This window comes from Macrobrachium nipponense, chromosome 29, assembly GCF_015104395.2.
Source record: "Macrobrachium nipponense isolate FS-2020 chromosome 29, ASM1510439v2, whole genome shotgun sequence".
Lineage (NCBI taxonomy): Eukaryota > Metazoa > Arthropoda > Malacostraca > Decapoda > Palaemonidae > Macrobrachium > Macrobrachium nipponense.
Genome location: NC_061092.1, coordinates 6,891,083 through 6,913,327, shown reverse-complemented (window position 1 = coordinate 6,913,327; position 22,245 = coordinate 6,891,083). Strand labels below are relative to the sequence as shown.

Here is a 22,245-nt window from a genome sequence, read left to right as displayed (position 1 = left end):
ACGTGTGTGGTGTAGGAGAGATAATTAGGAAGTTAGGATATAGTTTGCCATATCATTATTGTTATTATCAATTAATAGAAGTAAGAGTTAGTAGTATTATTATTATTATTATTATTATTATTATTGTTATTATTATTATTATTATTATTATTATTATTATTCTGTCGTGATGGATATAATACATGTGTTCCAATAGATTAACAGATATACAGATAAAAATATTACACATGGAAATAATAATAATAATAATAATAATAATAATAATAATAATAATAATAATAATAATAATAATATTATTATTATTATTGCTCTATCACAGTCCTCCAATTCGACTGGGTGGTATTTATAGTGTGGGGTTCCGGGTTGCATCCTGCCTCCTTAGGAGTCCATCACTTTTCTTACTATGTGTGCCGTTTCTAGGATCACACTCTTCTGCATTAGTCCTGGAGCTACTTCAGCCTCTAGTTTTTCTAGATTCCTTTTCAGGGATCTTGGGATCGTGCCTAGTGCTCCTATGATTATGGGTACGATTTCCACTGGCATATCCCATATCCTTCTTATTTCTATTTTCAGATCTTGATACTTATCCATTTTTTCCCTCTCTTTCTCTTCAAACCTCTGGTGTCCCATGGTATTGCGACATCAATGAGTGATACTTCTTTTGACTTTGTCAATCAACGTCACGTCTGGTCTGTTTGCACGTATCACCCTATCCGTTCTGATACCATAGTCCCAGAGGATCTTTGCCTGATCGTTTTCTATCACTCCTTCAGGTTGGTGCTCGTACCAACTTATTACTGCAAGGTAGCTGATGTTTCTTGCACAGGCTCCAGTGGAGGGCTTTTGCCACTGAATCATGCCTCTTTTTGTACTGGTTCTGTGCAAGTGCCGGGCATTCACTTGCTATGTGGTTCATTTTTCGTATTGCACTTCCTACATATGGGAGAGATGTTATTTCCGTCTATCGTTCTTTGAACATATCTGGTTCTTAGGGCCTGATCTTGTGCCGCTGTTATCATTCCTTCAGTTTCCTTCTTTAGCTCTCCCTCTGTAGCCATTGCCAATTGTCATCGCTGGCTAGTTCTTTAGTCTGTTTCATGTATTGTCCGTGCATTGGTTTGTTGTGCCAGTCCTCTGTTCTGTCTGTCATTCTCCTGTCTCTGTAATATTTCTGGTCTTCGTCTACTTTTATTAGTCCTTCTTCCCATGCACTCTTTAGCCACTCGTCTTCACTGGTTTTCAGATATTGCCCCAGTGCTCTGTTCTCGATGTTGACGCAGTCCTCTATACTTAGTAGTCCTCTCCCTCCTTCCTTTCGTGTTATGTATAGTCTGTCCGTATTTGCTCTTGGGTGTAGTGCTTTGTGTATTGTCATATGTTTCCTGGTTTTCTGATCTATGCTGCGGAGTTCTGCCTTCGTCCATTCCACTATGCCTGCGCTGTATCTGATTACTGGCACTGCCCAATTGTGTTTATGGCTTTTATCATATTTCCGGCGTTGAGTTTGACTTGAGTATCGCCTTGAGTCTCTGCATATATTCTTTCCTGATCGTGTCCTTCATCTCTTGGTGTTTTATATCCCCTCCTTCCATTATTCCCAGGTATTTGTATCCTGTCTCATCTATGTGTTTGATGTTGCTCCCATTCTGGTAGCTTTATCCCTTCAGTTCTCGTTACTTTGCCTTTTTGTATGTTGACTAAGGCGCATTTTTCTATTCCAAACTCCATCCTGATGTCCCCAGATACAATCCTTACAGTCTGGATTAGGGTATCTTTATTATTATTATTATTATTATTATTATTATTATTATTATTATTATTATTATTAACTACAAAGAAAATCACACGCTCAACGAAAACTTCTAATAATTTCGAAATTCAGGAGGGGCTGTCACTAACAATTTCAAATGATTGTTCATTACGTTGTTAGGCAACTCGAACTAGACTAGTTGCCAACTACCTCCTGAAATTCAGGGCGCTCGGAGAGATACTCGGAACGGAATGGAACGCCTTGCAATTCTGTCAGATTTCGTGGAATTATCGTAATTATTGGGTACTACTGTTATTGACTTGGGTACCCTCACTTGCTACGACGCCAAGTTACGTGAAGGAGTCAATCAGCAGACGATGGAGGTAAGAGGAAATCTAATCTAATTAGGAAAACTAAAAGTTTATTCTCCCGTATTTGAATACAAAGCCGAGGTTATTTCAGCGCCACTCATTTCTTTAGAAAAAGTATTTTCGAAACTTCTTTGTTCGGTGCACTGAAGTTGCAAGCGTTGAGGGACTAAGGAGGAGGAGGAGGAGGAGGAGGAGGAGGGGAGGAGGAGGAGAGAGAGAGAGAGAGAGAGAGAGAGAGAGAGAGATAATTACAGGAATACTCATTGTATCGTTCAATATATATATATATATATATATATATATATATATATATATATATATATATATATATATCTATATATATATTTACATATATATATATATGCATAATGCATGCATTTATATATATATATATATATTATTTTTTTAGAACATTCACCCTTTAAATAGTATAATAATATAATGAAAACTGGTCCACTTGTTTTCCGGTAAAGTTGTAAAGCAGAGTACTGAAACAAAGTGACCACTTCACAGTCCCTTTGCTTCGAAAAGGGTTTCAGTGCTGTGTAGATGTGCAGGGAGGCAGCTTCTTTGATCTGTGGTCCTTATTTGTAGTTGGGTTTGTATGTGTGTATATATAAGATATATATATATATCTATATATATATATTTATATCTATATATATATAGATATATACGATAGCGAGAGAGAGAGAGAGAGAGAGAGAGAGGGAGAGAGACGTACCTTCACCGTATATATAATCTCGACAGGAAAAATGTTATACATTCTGTTCAACATATCGTACCCTTCCGTCATTTCTTCATACAGCGAAGACGCACATCAAATAAACTCGTTTCGTGAATGTATTAATACACTGAGAATATATTTCTTCGCAGGTGTAAAATGACTCATTGAGGACATTTTTAGTAATATATCATAAGTTTTTCATGATCGTCTAATGGTGTGACGTAGGTTCGTGTTTTTATTTCTCTTGAATGTGCGTTTTTTTTTTTTTTAATTCTAAAACTTAGTTTCCTTTCTGCAATCATTTTTGGATATATTTCTCCTTACTTTTTTATTTTGATTAATTCTGCTTTTAATGGCTAAGAATTGATATTAACAACTTATGTTTAAAAACTTATGTTTTTTCAGCTCTGCATATGATAAACTTAGTAAGAATATCTCTCTCTCTCTCTCTCTCTCTCTCTCTCTCTCTCTCTCTCTCTCTCTCTCTCTCTGAGCCATTTCGAAATTCTACGAACCTCTTTCGGTTTCTTCTCTCCTTTGTTTTGGTAAATTTTCTCCACTTTCACCAGAGGATAAATTTAGGACGAAGGAAACTAGGCTTTTTTCCTATGTGGGAAATTTCGCTCCACATTGATGGCAATATTGTTGTCATAAAATACATCTGTTTCATCAATAAGATATATTCAACTGTACACATAAGTCAATACATTATGTAGATACATTAATCAATCAATTAAATTAATCATTCAAGTAAATGGATAAATAAAATAGATAGATTAAATTATAGAATAGATTCAGTAAACGAATAAGAAACTTAATTAAAAAAACAAAATCAGTTAATTGGGTATGTTACTGAAATAAAGCAAATGATTTACCTGATTAAACAAATATATTAATTAGATAAAATAAATGAATCAGTCAAGTTCAATAAATAAATGAATAAATAAATGAACAAAATCAAAGAAATGCAGAAAGTGCTAGATTTAATACCAAGTGCCTCAGAGGGCTTCAAACCTAACCTAGCGGGACTCCATTTATGAAATTCGACATCGGTCCTAGAAAACGACTCGAATAAGATCCCGTTTCGACGACTCAGGGCTAATTACGATTCTCGATCGCTCGGTGAATGGTTTAAGGACCGGGTCACATCCTTCAGGTCACTTGAGCTTAATTGGGTCGCGTCAGAATTCAAGTCAAAAGCTTAAAACTTCAAAAGGAAATGTTGATGAGTCATCCAACTTGGGAGAAATTAAGGTAGATAATCATGGAGTATAGTTAGATAATAGATCAGGTCTGCATACTTTTTCGTGCTTCGTCTTCTCATACGAAGGGGGCCCTCGTAGTGTGTGTGTATGTCTGGGGGGGGGGGGGGGGGAGGGGGGTTAGTGCCAACAGTGCACCATTAGTAAGGAGAGAAGACAGAGGAAAATGCAGGAGGAAATCTCGCATATTAAAAAAAATTAATAAATAGAAATCTATCACAATATATTCAACTTTAAATGTTTCTAGTTCTAACGATAAGCGTTTCCTCGCTCAGAAACTAATTAGCGGAGAGCATAATGAACACTTTGGAACATATATGAGAGAGGATCTGAATACGACTACAGGGTATGATTATATTATTCTGATAGTGACAGCAGCATGACAATTAAAGTGCCGATCATAGTAAGAAAAATATGTAGATCATTCTCGCGATGATTAAGGGATACATTAAACTGATAGCTACGTCAAGGGTAAAGGGACAAAGGGAGATTTTAAAACTTTAAAAAAAAAGCGGGAATGAAAATAATAGGAATAAAAATAAATAAAATGCCAACTGATATTCATAGCTCCCAAGGATCATTCTTTTTTTTCGGGCACTGATAATTATGAAATATAACGCTTCATCGCTAAACGATGGCACGAGATTCTGGTGATCGTATTTCCATATTTAATTTTTTTTTTTTTTGCGTCACATAAATGGAAGGGATGTCATTAAGACAAGGTCTCGTGTATTACGAAAATGCATATCCGCTGCTAAAGTGCTCCGTTGAATATTAAGTGATCCAGCAATGCGTGGGCCTCTCTCGCCTTCTATTTTTGGTAAATTACTGTGTCGCCAAAAATGAAAGAAAAAAAGAAGTCCCAAATTCCGAAATATTTTTTTTTTTCATTCCAGATATGACAGGTTGAGGGGGTGGGGGAGGAGAGAGAGAGAGAGAAGGGGGCCTGGGGTCATCCTTCATCAGGAGCCGGTGGTTGAAGGATCAATTTCCCTCAATTAAACTGAAGATTTTAAGATTCGTTTCGTTGGAAGAAACGAAATAAAAGGAAAACTTTGAAAAAAAAATAAAGGCCTTAATAACGTGAACGTAATTTTGGTCCAATCATTCACTTACGTTTTATTGTTTATAAATGCATATTTTAGCTTCATAACAGAAAGTTTATGTTGACGAAATCCGTTCATCGTCGTTCAAAACATGTTTATTCATTTTAATTTTTTTTTTAATTTTTTTTATTTTATTTTTTATTTTTTATCTATTTAGTTATTTATTTTTTGGAAAATGTGCGATTCAACACATTTTGGTTTGAAAGTTTTTAGCGTAAAGATGACGCCAACAAAATAATGTTTGTCTGCATTGAGAATTGCCAACAGATCGTCCCGTCCGGTACAGTGCTTATAATATTACAAAATAGCTATGATAACTGAATAATTAAATGGATGTCCATTTCTCATATCCTATCATTCTTCGTAGTCGGAATAACGTCTGTCGTGCGCATTTATAAATTCCCCCAAGATTCGTAATACCAAGAAATCTTCAACTGGATCCATTAACTAACGTACGCGATTAATAACTTTTAGGAGTTTTTTGATAGATAGATAGATAGATAGATTGATAGATATTTCACTCCAGTTCAGTTCGGCTTTCATTCATACCCAAAATGCATAGTTAAATAGATAGATATTATACAAAGACGAGCGCGTGCACACACACACACATACACGCACACACACACACCTGTAGATGTCTCAATAAAGACGAAAGCGCTTGGATTTCTGCCTATCATTTTCCCGTGGTTTTCGCCTATCTATCTATCTATCTATATATATATATATATATATATATATAGTATATATATAAATATATATATATATATATATATATATATATATATATATATATATATATATATATATATATATATATATATATATATATATATATATATATATATATATATATATATATATGTATATATATATATATACAGTTAGAATTCAGAGGGAGGAAGGAGTCTTTCCTTGCAAGGAGAGAGAGAGAGAAAGAGTGTGTGTGTGTGTGTGTGTGTGTGTAGTGCTTGTTTGCATAGCTTCCTCACTTCCTATAGTCCGTCCAGGCCATTCAATGGCGTGCCTGCGAGTTTCCCTTTGCTTTGTAATTCAAGTCTTGGGTTTTTTTTTATGTTAGAAGATGGTGGATTTAAAGGGGATATTTTTCAAAGCTTTTGTTTTAATGTTGGTTATTTCAACTCGTTTTTTTTTTCGTGACGAATCCGTAAGGTCACTCTTTCGTGCGATAACTTTTGTGGAAAGGGGTATTACATTTAAGAATAACTAAAAAAAAAAATGTCTTTTTCAGTTTTAACAGTGCAATGTTTTCCTTTCTTTCCAAAATAGGTACTCGCTTGCTCACTCACTTACTTACTCGTCTGACTCAAAGGCCTTAATATTCCACCCATTACAGCTCGCACCAGACATCCTACCCCCTCCCCCTCCCCCCAAGTGGCTCCCACATAAGCCATCATGTTGGCTCTCAGTAACTACCCCCATCCCCATCCCACCAATCCCCCTCATCTCGATTAATTAAGCTCTCCATTGCTTTTAATTAAAATATCTTTTTTTTTTTTTTTGTATTGTTACACTGCAAAAGTTCAGGAACAGGCTCTGATCAATCCCGTGGTCCTGTTACTTTATTCTTTTTGTTTTATTTAGAATATCCCCTTGCATCTCCAGTCTTGTATTTCCTAAAAGTTTGACGCTGGAACTGTTTCTTCCTATTCGTTGTACACAGCGTACATGAACATACAAGAACACGCCTGTTCATACTTCTGTCTTCATGCAAGTGTCCAAGCAGTTACGTCTGACTCTATGTCATTATGAGAGCCTTATGCTTCTCCCTTCAAATTTTCCTAGAAGTTAACAGATATCAAATAAATCCAGTCACGAAACGTATAATAGAAAGTCTATTTTGCTCTAAAAATGTCATTATACGTTTTAATCATTGACAAAAAGTGACTCCGAGTCTACCACCCATATCTGATGTTCACTTCTCTACAGTCCTTAATTGATGTTCACATCTCTACAACCGAAAATTGATGTTCACGTATCTACAACTCATAACTGATGTTCACCTCCCTACAACCCTTAATTGGTGTTCACCCCTCTACAACCCTTAATTGAAGTTCACCTCAGTACAACCTATAACTGATGTTCACCTCTCTACAACCCTTAATTGATGTTCATCTCTAAAATCCATAACTGATGTTCACCTCTCTACAACCCAGAACATGTCCACCTCTACAACCATTAACTGATGTTCACCTGTCTACAACCCATAACATGTCCGCCTCTATAACCCATAATTGATGTTCACTTCTCTACAACCCATAACACGTCCACATCTACAACCCATAACTGATGCTCACCTCCCTACAACCCATAACACGTCCGCCTCTACAACCTATAACTGATGTTCACCTCGAACGCGAAAAAACTCTACGGAAATAAACCCCCATACCCTAGAATGACGCGAAGAATCTCTAAGACATTTCCGCATTCTTGAGGAGCAATATCAAATCTTTCCAGCTGAGGCCTTGGGGAAAAGGGAGCTTGTCGCTGCGCATTTCTCAAAAGCCAGGAACACGTAACTACATTCTTCCCTTGAGATCAGAGGAAGAGGTTAGCACAGTTAGCGGCGTCACATTTTATATAATAGGTGTATGTTGATACGTAACACACGCTACACTCCACTCAAACGCACATGCACACATAGACGCACATACACAAACTAGTGTTCTCAGCGTTTAGCTTTTGTTTATCATGAACAGGGATGGCTCCTGAGATTAAAACGATACACCAGTTACTCCCATGTTCATACATCAACTTTAGTTGAATGAACTGCCTTGTAAAAACTTCTACAATAATAGCCGTTTCATACGCCTGCGCAGACGACTCATTAGCAACGTATCAAACCCACAACAATCACTGCACCTCTTACCTCTTCATCTAAATAGGTCTATTACAAAATCCCCACCAGAAATTCTTATAGTAAACCTAAGCGTCGGAATAGGAGTTTCTATAACTGAAAATAAACACGACTTGCAGTAGACACAAACAAAACATACCTCAATAAACAAATTTTTCTCGAGTTGTATTTGATGCATTCCCCCCTCCCCCCCACCCCCAGGCAGCCCCCGGACACAATCCCCGCTGTTGTAACGTTTAAACATGTCACTTAATCCCCTTCATATACAAGTGCTGTATAAGTCTCTGTTTATTTATTCCTGGGAATATGAGGCTTGAGGGAAAACAAATATATTTGAGAAAGAATTTTATATATATATATATATATATATAATATATATATATATATATATATATATATATATATATATAGTATATATATATATCAGGGCTGCCAGATTTCCACACTAAGGAAATCCACACTAGGTCTCAGACAGTTGCCAGTTATGCAATATATTCGACTTTATCGAACTGAGGAATGTAAAAGTTGTTTAACATGATCTTGTAAGTGCTCAAAACTTAGCATATGAATTCCCAACCAGTAGATTTTTTTTTTGACTGATAAATAAGGATAGACAATGACCCTTTCCGTTTTTAGCTCATATTGTTTAAACATTTAGTTAATTTTATATTTGTTTTTTTATGAGAGGGTAAAGAACAAAACTTCTCAACAACAGTCGGTACTCTTTTAATATGATGATGAAACACTGCAATGAAAGTTATTTAATTTGACGATGAAAAAAGTAACATAGGTGTTTTACAACAAGTTTATATATAACATAAGGCATCTTAATCACATCATCTTAATGAAAAATAACGATAAATTTATGATGTTCAATCCGGCATTATTGCCATAAAAATATAATAACTAGACCTATATGTTGGGTCAACTAACACTGTTGTTATATGCTCGCAAGTGAACTTTAAAAAAATAATTATCGCTGTATTGTATCATTGCAATTACATAATTACAATAACTTTCATGAAGAATTGAAGCTGCAAATGATGTCTTATTTTTTTAGAGTAAAGTAAACTGACAACGTATCCTGGACCTTGGCTAATGTACTAAACCATTTAATATTTCATGAGGATTTAATTACCACTGCATTATACAATTTCTCACTTTTATCGTTGTTATACTCATAGTCATTCATTTATGGCAATATCAACTGACAACGAATCGTGAGCGCTATCATCTATACTGATAAACTAGGCCTATGATTTTTGCTAAGGTCTTACGTTATACGAATTACAGTTATGAAATCATTAAAGCCCATTCTTTTTAAAAGTTTGTCACCGTAGTTGTAGAATAACCAAACTGATTATACAGGCACATTAATCATTTTCACATGCAAAAATTGCAATGTGTATTGCAAAGCTGTAAAGTCATCGCTGAAAAATAATTTGCTACCAAATGGCAGTATACATGTATGCATACATTTCACAAAATTTTCTAGAAAATATACCATCAAAACTAGCAAATTAAGAATACTCTCTAGTATTATGAAAAAGAATAAATGTAGATTTTGTTGAGAACCATATTGAAAATAATTTTGATATGTAACAGGTTGGTTGGCGCTAGAGCCAGCCAGTTCGTACAGTCAAGATCTAGCTTATATTCTAGGTCTTGGTTTGCACATGAGTCAACGGTCAGCGTTATGCATCTGATAAACATCCAAACGCATCCACAAATTAAAAAAGATAAAATTAATTATTTATTTTTTATGGATATTTGTGTGTGAGACTTTATATATAGTAAACAATTTTCATAATTTTTTTTTTTATTAGATTTTAACTAGCATACGCTTCTTAAGTAAAAAGCGTGGAAATATTTACGTGTGGATTCCACACTCCACACCTATTCACAATGTAGACAAGATAAGCCGTATTAGTGACGTCATTTCCACACTTCGGCAGCCCTGATATATATATATATATATATATATATATAACATATACATATACATATATGTATAATAATATGTGTGTGTATATATATACATTTATATACATATGTGTATATATATGTGTTGTATATATATATAAATATTATATAATATATATATATTATATATATGTATATATATGTATATGCATATATATACATATAAATATATATTATAATATATATATATATATATATATATACATATATATATTCTATATAATTATATATATATATATTATATATATAATAGTATATGTCTTCCGAATACTAATACAGTGTACTATTTTTGTGCTAAATTATATTATTATTATTATTTATTATTATTATTATTATTATTATATTATTATTATATTCCAGCATATTCAAAAGATTTATTTTAAAAGATTAGATCATCAAGATGTGGTTGATACTCCTTCACCTTTAACTTCACAACCAGGTGAGGCAACGTTAAGCCTAGTGCCCTCACTGTAGGATATTCTCCACAATTGAAAACACTCATTCGTTCTTTTAATCCTTCCGGGTGATGTAGAGACGCAGAGGGATCAATATTACCTCTCAAAAAATCACTAAATATTTTAACATCGATGTCTCCGTAGAAATAGTTAAAGTTATGAGTTGCTTCTGATGAAACCGTAAGAATAATTCTGTCGGTCCCTTGTCAAGTAACCTTGGAGGTGTATGCTTTAGTTCTACCAGAAGAGTCTTACTTCCCGTTTACGAGACATTGGCCATAAAAAAAGTAATGGCTCTCGTTGAACATGAAAAGTGATGATTCTCATCACAAGTGATTTACATCGTCCAAGATGTTTCGTAAGGAAATCAGAATTGTAAGTGAGTTATTGACGAGGATTCAGGCCCATTATACATATCAATTGACGTAGTAAATAATTCATGCACATGGTAGTAAGACGGTTGTGGTAATAGACATGGGCCAATGAATAATAATAATAATAATAATAATAATAATAATAATAATAATAATAATAATAATAATAATAAAAATGTATATACCCGACGTGAAAAGAATTACCATAGAAGCCTCTTCGTGAATATATTATAGCCTTCATTGTCTAAGAACTCTGAACGAATATAAAAATAAAAAAAAGTCATGTCGATAGACAAGCAGTAGTCTGCTATTCCCTTTCACAGCGAGGCAACGTATGGACGAGAGAGCAAGGGAAGGAATGGCTTCAGAGAGAGAGAGAGAGAGAGAGAGAGAGAGCGAACAACTGGCGTCACACTGAGTCAGGCCGAAGGGGGTGTGAATGTGAGAGGGTTTGTAAGAAGGGAAAACTACCGATGTCACAAAGAGAGACAGGAACGTAAGAGAGAGAGAGAGAGAGAGAGACGAAAACAAGATAAAAACAAACGCAAGGGAAGCCGTGTGACTCAGAGGGCTATCTCTTCATATCCACAGAGATAGAACATCCACCTTTTTAAGCCAGGGTCCGCTGCGATGCGGTTGTCATTTGCTTGTGACTTATTTTTTTGTTTTTGTTTTTGGTTATCTTTTGTTTTTTTACTTTGTTTTTCGCTTTATTTATTTACTTTCCTCCCGTTCTTTCGCATCGAGTTTCCTCTGTTTGCGTGCAAGAGGGGCGTATGTTCGAGTTTTTCAGTAGGTATATTTTTCTTTGTGATCGAGAGTTTTTCAGTACATACAGTTTTGTTTGTGATCGACCTGGCTTTATGCCAGCACGGGCTCTTGTTCGTAGAGCAGCCCGTAGGTTCAGTGGATATAATGTATTAACATTTTATTTATTCATTTATTCATTCATGCTTGTAATTTCCATAATTTTTCCTCTTTTTTTAGATAAGATTCTAATTTTTTAAATTTCATTTTTCTCTCCATTTTTCTTTATTATGTTTTCATGGTATCTGTTTCTTTATTTTCCTTACTGTTTTATTCTATGTTTTCCCTCATTATGTTTTTCATCGTATCTGGATGTTTATTTTCTTTTTTATTTCATCTTTCTTTATTTTCCCTCATTATGTTTTTCATCGTATCTGCAAGTTTATTTTTCTTTTTCTTTTTTTATAAATATCAATTTTTGTATTGTTCGTATTTTCTCTTATTTTCATATCTGTTTGTTTATATCTTCCTTTCTTTCATTTCTTGTCAGTACTGTTCTTTTCTATTTCTACATATTTTCTATTTCTACATATTTCTACATATTCTATTCTGTAGAAGCTTGGTTGGTTAAGATTAGCCCGGCCTTATGCCAGTACCCGGCCACTACGCAGAGTCAGTCCGGAAATATGTATGATGGTGTCGTAACGAATGACAGGGCTTTTATGGACCTCTGGATGTTGACCACCCAACCGAGATACGTGCAAAGTATTGGACTTTTTGACATTGTTGGAAATGGAAGTGTTAATATTGAGAGATCTATTTCTACTATTTCTGATACCAGTAATAATAATAATAATAATAATAATAATAATAATAATAATAATAATAATAATAATAATAATAATAATAATAATAATAATACTTTTGTTCCTAAGTCCTTTGACAACGGTGTTAAGCGGATTTATTTATTTATTAGTTTTTTGGCTTTCCATTAAGATTTTTGAATATCAACCTTTTTTTTTATATGAAATGCAGAACAGATTATAAAGGTTTTTTATTTATTTATTTTTAGGGGCATTGTTTTTATCACGTTTCATTTATATTTGAAAACGTCACTCGTATTATATAAATGAAATGGTATACAGCTTATAAACTTGTCGAGATCAGTCAGGATTAATAGAGTGGTCTACCGGTGAGAGAGAGAGAGAGAGAGAGAGAGAGAGAGAGAGAGAGAGAGAGAGAGACTGGTTCCAAGAGGTTTTACCATCCTGAAAATTGGAGTTACGTAAAGAGCTATTTCATACACAATACTTGTTTTAAGACAACTGCTGATTGTTGGAGTATTTTAGCAATAAAATAAAAACTTAGATTCCAAAGACAAAGGAAAGACAATACGAATATCTGAAAGCAAATGATACTTCTTGTCTTATTTACTTGCAGTCGGTTTTGTAGAAGCTCAGTGACCCTTTTAAGGTTGTCTAATATGAATGCTTACATATAATGTTAATGATAGCCGTAATAATGATAATAAACGCGAAACAGGAAGATATACGAGGAAATCCGCTGGTCTCAGGTGGTTGGGGGAAATTGCATCTTGCAATTTCACATTGCAAGGTGCAAGTGAAATTGCAGTTGAAGGATAACGTATGCTACCTTGGGAAAATGGTTTTAGATTAGAAAATGAAAATGAAGGCTGAATCCTGCTCTGAGAAAATGGTTTTAGATTAGAAAATGAAAATGATAGACTGAAGCCTTCTCTGGGAAAATGATTTTAAATTAGAAAATGGAAATGAAGACTGAATCCTTTTCTGAAAAAAATCTGTAATAGAAAAAAATTGAAGACTGAACGTACTCTGGAAAAAATGCTTTCAAAATAGAAGGAAGATGAGGTCAGAGACCTAAAGTAAATGAATACCATGACAGAGAAACTCTTGAGAAAAGAAAAGTGAAGACAGAGAATCTGCAAAGATATAAGCCAGATTTTATTAAATGGGAGCAAAAACAATCCTTTTGAATTGGACCCTGGGGGGCCCAGGAAAAGGATGGAACCCGATTTGGGGGAAATTTTTTTAAAAACTGGAAAAAAATGGAAAAACAGAAATACTTCCTTAAAGGAATTCCAGGACATCTGGTCTTTTACGGGAAGAATGAAATGAACAACAGACCTTTTATGAAAAATGAAATTTAGCATGCTTTTAGGATATAAGATAAAAGCTGTCTCGAAAAAACATAATGGAATAATGAATTAAGAGAAATTTTTTTTCCTATGAAAAATGAAATGTCGCAAGAATACGAGATGAAGAACAACTTCTTTGAGCTAATGAAAGAAAAGTGAGTGAAATGAAGAAGATAAATGTAACAGGACGATAAGAAATTATGGAAGATTAAAATAAGTAACAGGACGATAAGAAATGGCGGAAGATTAAAACTCCTTTTCCATAAAGGAAAGAAGACAGGATAATGAGGAAAATGGAAAATAAGGCTTGTCAGAGAAAAAACCGAGCAAAATGGCCCTTTTCAACTTTAGAGGAAAAATAGAAGCGGGGAAAAATTAGGAGTTAACGGAGCATTTCTCTGAAAAGATCTCGGGGAGAGGAATAGAGAGAGGTGGAAAGCATTCTCCTCCAAAGTTCAGAGTAAATAAGACCTTCAGGAACGAACGAGGGAAAATAGTGGAGTTATTATATTTTTTTTTATCTTCATTTCCGTAGCTCATTTTGCTTTTGGCCGCTGTCAAAAGATGGGGGGGAAAATGAGTGATAAGGAAATTCAAAGGAGAATTAACAAGGGCAAGGAAGGGAATTATATTTTTTTGATTGTTTAGTCTCGATTATAATTGTGTTCTAGTTGCTTCTTCAAGCAGGATATTCCAAAAGGATATACTCAGATAAAATACCACGTCAGTTGAATGATTTCGATTATATATATTATATAGTATATATATATATATATATATATATATATATATATATATATATATATATGAATACGTATAAAGCAAAATAACTTTAATATGAACCTAGAACAGAGACGTAATGTCAAACTAAGAGACAATACATTTTTAAGTTTAGCGCCAGAATTCGAGCTTACCGTATAATAACTAAAGTTTGCCGCAAACGTTATAAAAAAATAAATAAATAAGAAAAAACTGAACTCATTTGAACCTGTGAATATGAAGGGCAGAAAAACAAAGTTTCTCGTAAACAGACAAGAACTTGCCTAAGGCAAATTCAGAAGCATGAAGCTTCACATCCAAGAGGCTTATGCAACGAAAACTCATATTTCGCGGAGATGCCAAATACAATTTTCCCTTTCGAACCTCGAGTCTCTCGACCTTGGCTGGGAAGGATTTCGCCTTCTTCAAATTCCATGAATCTACGGTGAATATCCAGAATCTTTCGCTGTTCTTAATTTGATCAAAGACTTCGGGAAGGACGAGATTTAAATCAAGTTCGTCTGAGCTTCGTTGTAGCTTTGAGATTTGGCCGTTAACAGCATAACTTGCTTTTGATGTAAGGTGTGATATGTGTGAATTACCTAATGTTAAAGACCTGTGCGAACCAGGCACATAGATAATATATATACATACATATATATATATATATATATATATATATATTTAATATATATGATATATATATATATATACATAAACAAGTGACAAACAAAAATACAATGTCGGACTTCTCAAAAAATGTTTGTGTCTACTAAACTGGCCACAGGTATAGTTGGACGGAAGCAATAAATTTTTGTACATTTTGTATTTTGCAATACACTGAGTAATATTTTATGTTACTATATCATTGTGGATCCGCCTTATATATCTCATGTATATAATACCTATATATATATATATAGATATATATATATATATATATATATATATATTATATGTATATATGTATATATATATAATATATATATGTGTATATATATATATATATATATATATATATATTATATTTATATATATATATATATATATATATATATATATATATATATATATATATATATATATATATATATATATATATACACATCAACAGCAAGCATCAGCTGTTCCACACTGCATGCTTCCCACTCAAACATTAGGTAAAACATGGACACTCGGAATTTCAATTCATGCTTTTCATTCTGAACGCAAACTAAAATAAGTAAAATTTCCTCCATCGCCAAAAATCTCATCGTCGCCTCATTCTATTTTGGACGTTCCCATTGAACACGCAGCTTTTAAATGCCAAGCCCCTTCGCGGACGACTTTCTGTCGTTGGAATTTCAATACGGATCGGAACCTATTGTGGATTTGAGTGGTGCGACTCATAGAGCCGAAACGTTTCTTTTACGGACTCGGAAATATATGTATATTTATTACAGTATGTATATATATGTATGTATGTATGTATATATACATATATACTATACATATATATATATATATAATATATATATATATATATATATATATATATATATATATGTATGTATAACTGAATCACGAAAGTTAGGAACGTGATAAATCAATAAATAAAGGTATATCCCACGAGGGAAAATAAACAACTGAGTATCCATTAGATCTTTCGACTTCAAACGTCCTTTACTTCACAGATGAACTGACATACATGAGGAAATGACAATAAACATATATATACATATATATACATATATTATTTGTATATATATATATGTATACATAGTGTGTGCGTGTGCGCGTGCGTATTTATAAAGATGTCTTTTTTTGAAGACATTGCTTAATGTTGAATTGAGATATATGTATGTATATATATATATATATAATATATATATATAATGTTTGAATATATGTAACATATATATTGTGTGTGCTGTGTGTGTACGTATATATTATAATATATAATATATTATATATTGTGTGTGTGTGTAGTATATATATATAATATATATATATATATATATATATATATATATATATATATATAATATCATATCATATACAGACCTATATATTTATTCATATGTTTGTTTTAGTCATATCAATAATTTCATTTACAAGGTTTTAAAAAAATTAAAAAATAAAGAGACAATACCAATTTGTTACCTCTACAGGTTAAAAAAAAAAAGTCACCTTACAATCAACTTAAGAGGCTCCAACAGGTATACCCTTGATTAAAGGTGCAATCAACGCCAAGTGAACGTTTCTCATGCCAAAGAAGATTCCGTTTCCCGTTTCCTGTTTCAGACGAACGAACGTGCAAGTTGACGTGTCTCGCGTCGAAAGAGATTTCGTTTCTAAGACGTTTCTGACGAATGAAGGCGCAAATTGGGTTTTCTTTCCAGAGAGATTCCGTTTCCTGTTTCCTGTTTTAGACGAACGAACGTGCAAGTTGACGTGTGTTATTAAATTTTATCTACGCCGTCGAGAGACCTTGCCGCAACCTCCGTTTCCGTTTCCGTTTTAGACGGAAGCGACGGCAATGCCAGTCTCGCGTCGAGAGACATTCCGTTTCCCGTTTCCCGTTTCCCGTTTTAGACGAACGAACGTGCAAGTTGACATGTCTCGCGTCGAGAGAGATTCCGTTTTCCGTTTTAGACGAATGAATGGACCACAAGCGAAACACCAGTAGTAGCATCATCAGCAAACGTTCGCCCCATTTCGAATAAGCCTCATATCTGCTCTCGTCTCCTGAACCTGAAATTGGATCCCTTCGATCAGGATGTCAAAACAAGAGGCCATTTATCCAATTACGCCTCGTTCTCCACCATAGGGGTATCGCGAGCGAGTATATTAAAAACTCTTTTTTTTCTTTCTTTCTTTTTTTACGGCTCTATTGCTGGCTGCCCTACATTCCGAACTACATAGGCGTTTGATTAAGAGCTGAATTCCTTTTAACTGGCTGCTCCAGGATCGAGAACCTGCGCTTGGCATTGGACCATATTAATCTAAAACGACAATAATAAAAAAAATTTTATTTGTTGCTCAAAATTCCTCATGGCATTGTTTTTTCCTTATTTTTATTTTATTTTATTATTTTTTTTTTTTTTGTATCCTGGAACTAGACTTTTCCAGCCAGTGGCTGAGCTCATTGAGCCTCTGGTATTCCCGATTCGTTGTGCAGATTCAGAAATCGAATACAAAAGATTATAATACATTATTTATTATCTCCCAACATAAAAAGAGCTTTTTCGTGTTATTTGCATATGCATTTCGTGGACTCTACTTTGAAAAAGCCGCCATTCTCATCGTTTCTTTTACAGTAAATGTTGACAACAATAAACGCGTTTACAATCACACTCGCAATAACATGATTGCGTTATTTTTCATTGCAAGAGTTTGCGAAAGCAATAGCATTCGCCTCTTTTTTTATTTTATTTTTTTTTATTGTTTTGTTACTGACGTTTTTAAGAATGGAGAGATGAAACGTATAATATATCAACAGGTGGCGCAGTTGGCGAAGTTAATTAACGGGTAAAACACAAAAGGGAATATTTTCGGAGGTCGTTTATGCTTGTGTCTTTAGTTTTAATTGTAGTTTTCCACCCTTTTTTTTTTTTTTTTACTTTCCTTTTCATTTACAGCCAACCCCTCCCTCCGCCCCCGCCCCCACCCGGCCTCTTCACCACCAAACCTTTTCATTATGGTTGAACACCAAAATTAAGAGCGATTTTATTTACCCATTAATCTTAAAAAGAAACTTCTGTGGCTATGAAGAAAACTCTCTCTCTCTCTCTCTCTCTCTCTCTCTCTCTCTCTCACTGAAAAGTTCCCTACGTAATTAGGAGTCGCCCACCCACTGCCGTGATGGCGTCACTATGATGTTTTCCAAACAGTTCCTTTTAATTCTGAATGATACTCTTACAGTTTCCCAATATTTTTTTATATGAATGAATACTATATAATCTCCCACTTTATTGTGAATGAATTTTATACACTTTCGCATTTATTTAGGAATGAATAGTAAAGAATCCTCTCGATTAATTATGAATGAATTTTATACATAATCACATTTAATTATGAATGAATACTAAAATAACCTCTCATTTAATTATGAATGAATAGTAAAAAAAATCCTCCCATTTAATTATGAATGAATAGTAAAAAAAATCCTCCCATTTAATTATGAATGAATTTTATACATAATCACATTTAATTATGAATGAACTTTGTGCATTCTCCCATTCAATCATGAATGAATTTTATGTATTCTCCCATTTAATTATGAATGAATTTTATTTATTCTCCCATTTAATCATTAATGAATTTTATGCATTCTAATTATGAATGAATTTTATGCATTCTCCTATTTAATTATGAATGAATTTTATACATTCTCCAATTTAATTATGAATGAATTTTATACATTCTCCAATTTAATTATGAATGAATTTAGTGAATTCTCCCATTTAATCACGAAATGAATTTCTTATTCACATCTCAATTATTTTTTTTAATTATTGGCCTAAAACAACACCCCTCCCCCCCAAAAAAATATAACTACCACTTAAAGAAAATAATCTCCTCGCGTGCTTGTGAATGAATTGGGTTTATTTTAAATTTTTTTTTTTTTTGTATTAATCTTCATAAATTGAAAATAGGCTTTGATAAACGAAGTGTGCTTGATTTTTCAGTGAGAAATGCCTTATCAATCGTCTTGGTTAAGATTTAATTTTAAAAAAAATTACTGTCCTGAGAACGGATGAAAGGTAGAAGGGCGTAACAGCTGTTCAAAGGCAATCACTTACTCCAAAGGTGTTACAATTTATCCAAAGGCAATCACTGACTCCAAAGGTGATACAGTTTTTCCAAAGGCAATTACAGACTCCAAAGGTGTTACAATTTTTCCAAAGGCAATTACAGACTCCAAAGGTGTTACAATTTATCTAAAGGCAATCACTGACTCCAAAGGGTGTTAACAATTTACCCGAAGGGAATCACCGACTCCAAAGGCAACCACGTACTTACTTGACAAACATGTAGACGCCCGTGGGCTCGATGGCTCTGGCAATCCCTTTCCACGACTTGATGATGTTAAATTTTTGCCTGGCGGTGAGGGGGAGCCTCGGGTCGGGGGGAGGGGGAGCAGGTGGTTCATCCAGGCCGTCTGAGTCTCCCTTCGGTTTCTTAGGCTTCGTTATCTGGCATCCCATCCTTGACGCAAGGGCGTTCCTCTGCTGAAGGGACTTCGAAGGGGAAGGATTTGGAGGAGGAGGAGGAGGGGGAGTAGGAGGAGGAGGAGAAGAAGAGAAGAAGAGGAGGAGGAGGAGGAGGAGGAAAAGGGAGGAAATATCTTTTTTTCGGGGTGGAAAAAAGGAAATTTTCAAAGGGTATATTCTAATAAGCTATTTCATAAGAGAAATGCACTTTTTTTCTCTCCCTCTCTCTTGTCTATACTTAAGTCGAAGTGTCACATGAATTGGGCATTGGCCCGAGATTTTTTTTTTTTTTCTTTTTCCGTCTTTCTCTTTCTCTCTCTCCTCGTCACTGCCCAACACGAGGCAAACCCCGCTCTCGCCCGGGCACAAGCAATCCCCGACGTCGTTTTCTGTCACGGCACCAGCGGGAGAGAGAAAACGAGACCGCGCGCACACCCTCCCACGGTGAAGACAAGACTGACTGACTTGACGAGCGCGTGCCACGGTGCCACCAGCTAGCCAGCCAACCAGTACCACTATCCAGTCTCATCCCTCCCACCTCCCCCTCACAATCGTACTCGACGACGTACGTACTTACACACACACACACACAAATGCAACAGGTGGATGGGTGGACGTCCGTATGGAAACAGGTGTCTCTCTTGCCTCTTTATTTTGGTGGTTCCTCTTTAGTTTCCCGTTTTCGGTGACCTTGCGTTTGCGTGGTGTGGCCGGACAGTACTATTTTCGTGTTTTATTTTTTTATTTTTATCTTTCCTTTAAAGGAATATTTGCGAATCATACACTTGTGGTTCTGAGAAGTTCATAATTTTTTTTCGAGTAAGATGAATTATTATTATTATTATTATTTTTTTTTTTTTTTGCTCTATCAGTCCTCCTCCAATTCAACTGGGTGGTATTTATAGTGTGGGGTTCCGGGTTGCATCCTGCCTCCTTAGGAGTCCATTCACTTTTCTTACTTTGTGCGCCGTTTCTAGGATCACACTTCTCTGCATGAGTCCTGGAGCTACTTCACCCTCTAGTTTTTTCTAGATTCTTTTCAGGGATCTTGGATCGTGCCTAGTGCTCCTATGATTATGGGTACGATTTCCACTGGCATATCCCATATCCTTCTTATTTCTATTTTCAGATCTTGATACTTATCCATTTTTTCCCTCTCTTTCTCTTCAACTCTGGTGTCCCATGGTATTGCGACATCAATGAGTGATACTGTCTTCTTGACTTTGTCAATCAACGTCACGTCTGGTCTATTTGCACGTATCACCCTATCTGTTCTGATACCATAGTCCCAGAGGATCTTTGCCTGATCGTTTTCTATCACTCCTTCAGGTTGGTGTTCGTACCACTTATTACTGCAAGGTAGCTGATGTTTCTTGCACAGGCTCCAGTGGAGGGCTTTTGCCACTGAATCATGCCTCTTTTTGTACTGGTTCTGTGGAAGTGCCGGACATTCGCTTGCTATGTGGTTTATTGTTTCATTTTTCGTATTGCACTTCCTACATATGGGAAAGATGTTATTTCCGTCTATCGTTCTTTGAACATATCTGGTTCTTAGGGCCTGTTCTTGTGCCGCTGTTATCATTCCTTCAGTTTCCTTCTTTAGCTCTCCCCTCTGTAGCCATCGCCACGTGTCATCGCTGGCTAGTTCTTTAGTCTGTCTCATGTATTGTCCGTGCATTGGTTTGTTGTGCCAGTCCTCTGTTCTGTTTGTCATTCTCCTGTCTCTGTATACTTCTGGGTCTTCATCTACTTTTATTAGTCCTTCTTCCCATGCACTTTTTAGCCACTCGTCTTCACTGGTTTTCAGATATTGCCCCAGTGCTCTGTTCTCGATGTTGACGCAGTCCTCTATGCTTAGTAGTCCTCTCCCTCCTTCCTTTCGTGTTATGTATAGTCTGTCCGTATTTGCTCTTGGGTGCAGTGCTTTGTGTATTGTCATATGTTTCCTGGTTTTCTGATCTATGCTGCGGAGTTCTGCCTTCGTCCATTCCACTATTCCTGCGCTGTATCTGATTACTGGCACTGCCCATGTGTTTATGGCTTTTATCATATTTCCGGCGTTGAGTTTTGACTTGAGTATCGCCTTGAGTCTCTGCATATATTCTTTCCTGATCGTGTCCTTCATCTCTTGGTGTTTTATATCCCCTCCTTCCATTATTCCCAGGTATTTGTATCCAGTCTCATCTATGTGTTTGATGTTGCTCCCCATCTAGGTAGCTTTATCCCTTCAGTTCTCGTTTACTTTGCCCTTTTGAATGTTGCTAATTCGCATTTTTGTTCTATTCCAAACTCCATCCTGATGTCCCCAGTACATCCTGACAGTCTGGATTAGGGTATCTATTTCCTTGATGCTCTTACCTATACAGCTTGATGTCGTCCATGAACATCAGATGGTTAATTCTGTTGCCTCTTTTCTTGAGTTGGTACCGGCATCCATCTTCTGTAGTACTTTTGTCATGGGA

The 22,245-nt window shown here is 35.0% G+C and overlaps 1 protein-coding gene across 1 annotated transcript in view; it reads right to left on the bottom strand.

The window, feature by feature from the left end:
• The window catches only part of LOC135206080 (cytoglobin-1-like), a 462,438-nt gene extending 442,187 nt beyond the window's left edge, over positions 1-20,251 (bottom strand). The window contains exon 1 of the mRNA XM_064237282.1: positions 19,593-20,251. Coding sequence (XP_064093352.1) covers positions 19,593-19,777 — 185 coding nt within the window. The 5' untranslated portion in view covers positions 19,778-20,251. The remainder of the gene's footprint in view (positions 1-19,592) is intronic.
• Between the last annotated feature and the right edge of the window lie 1,994 nt (positions 20,252-22,245).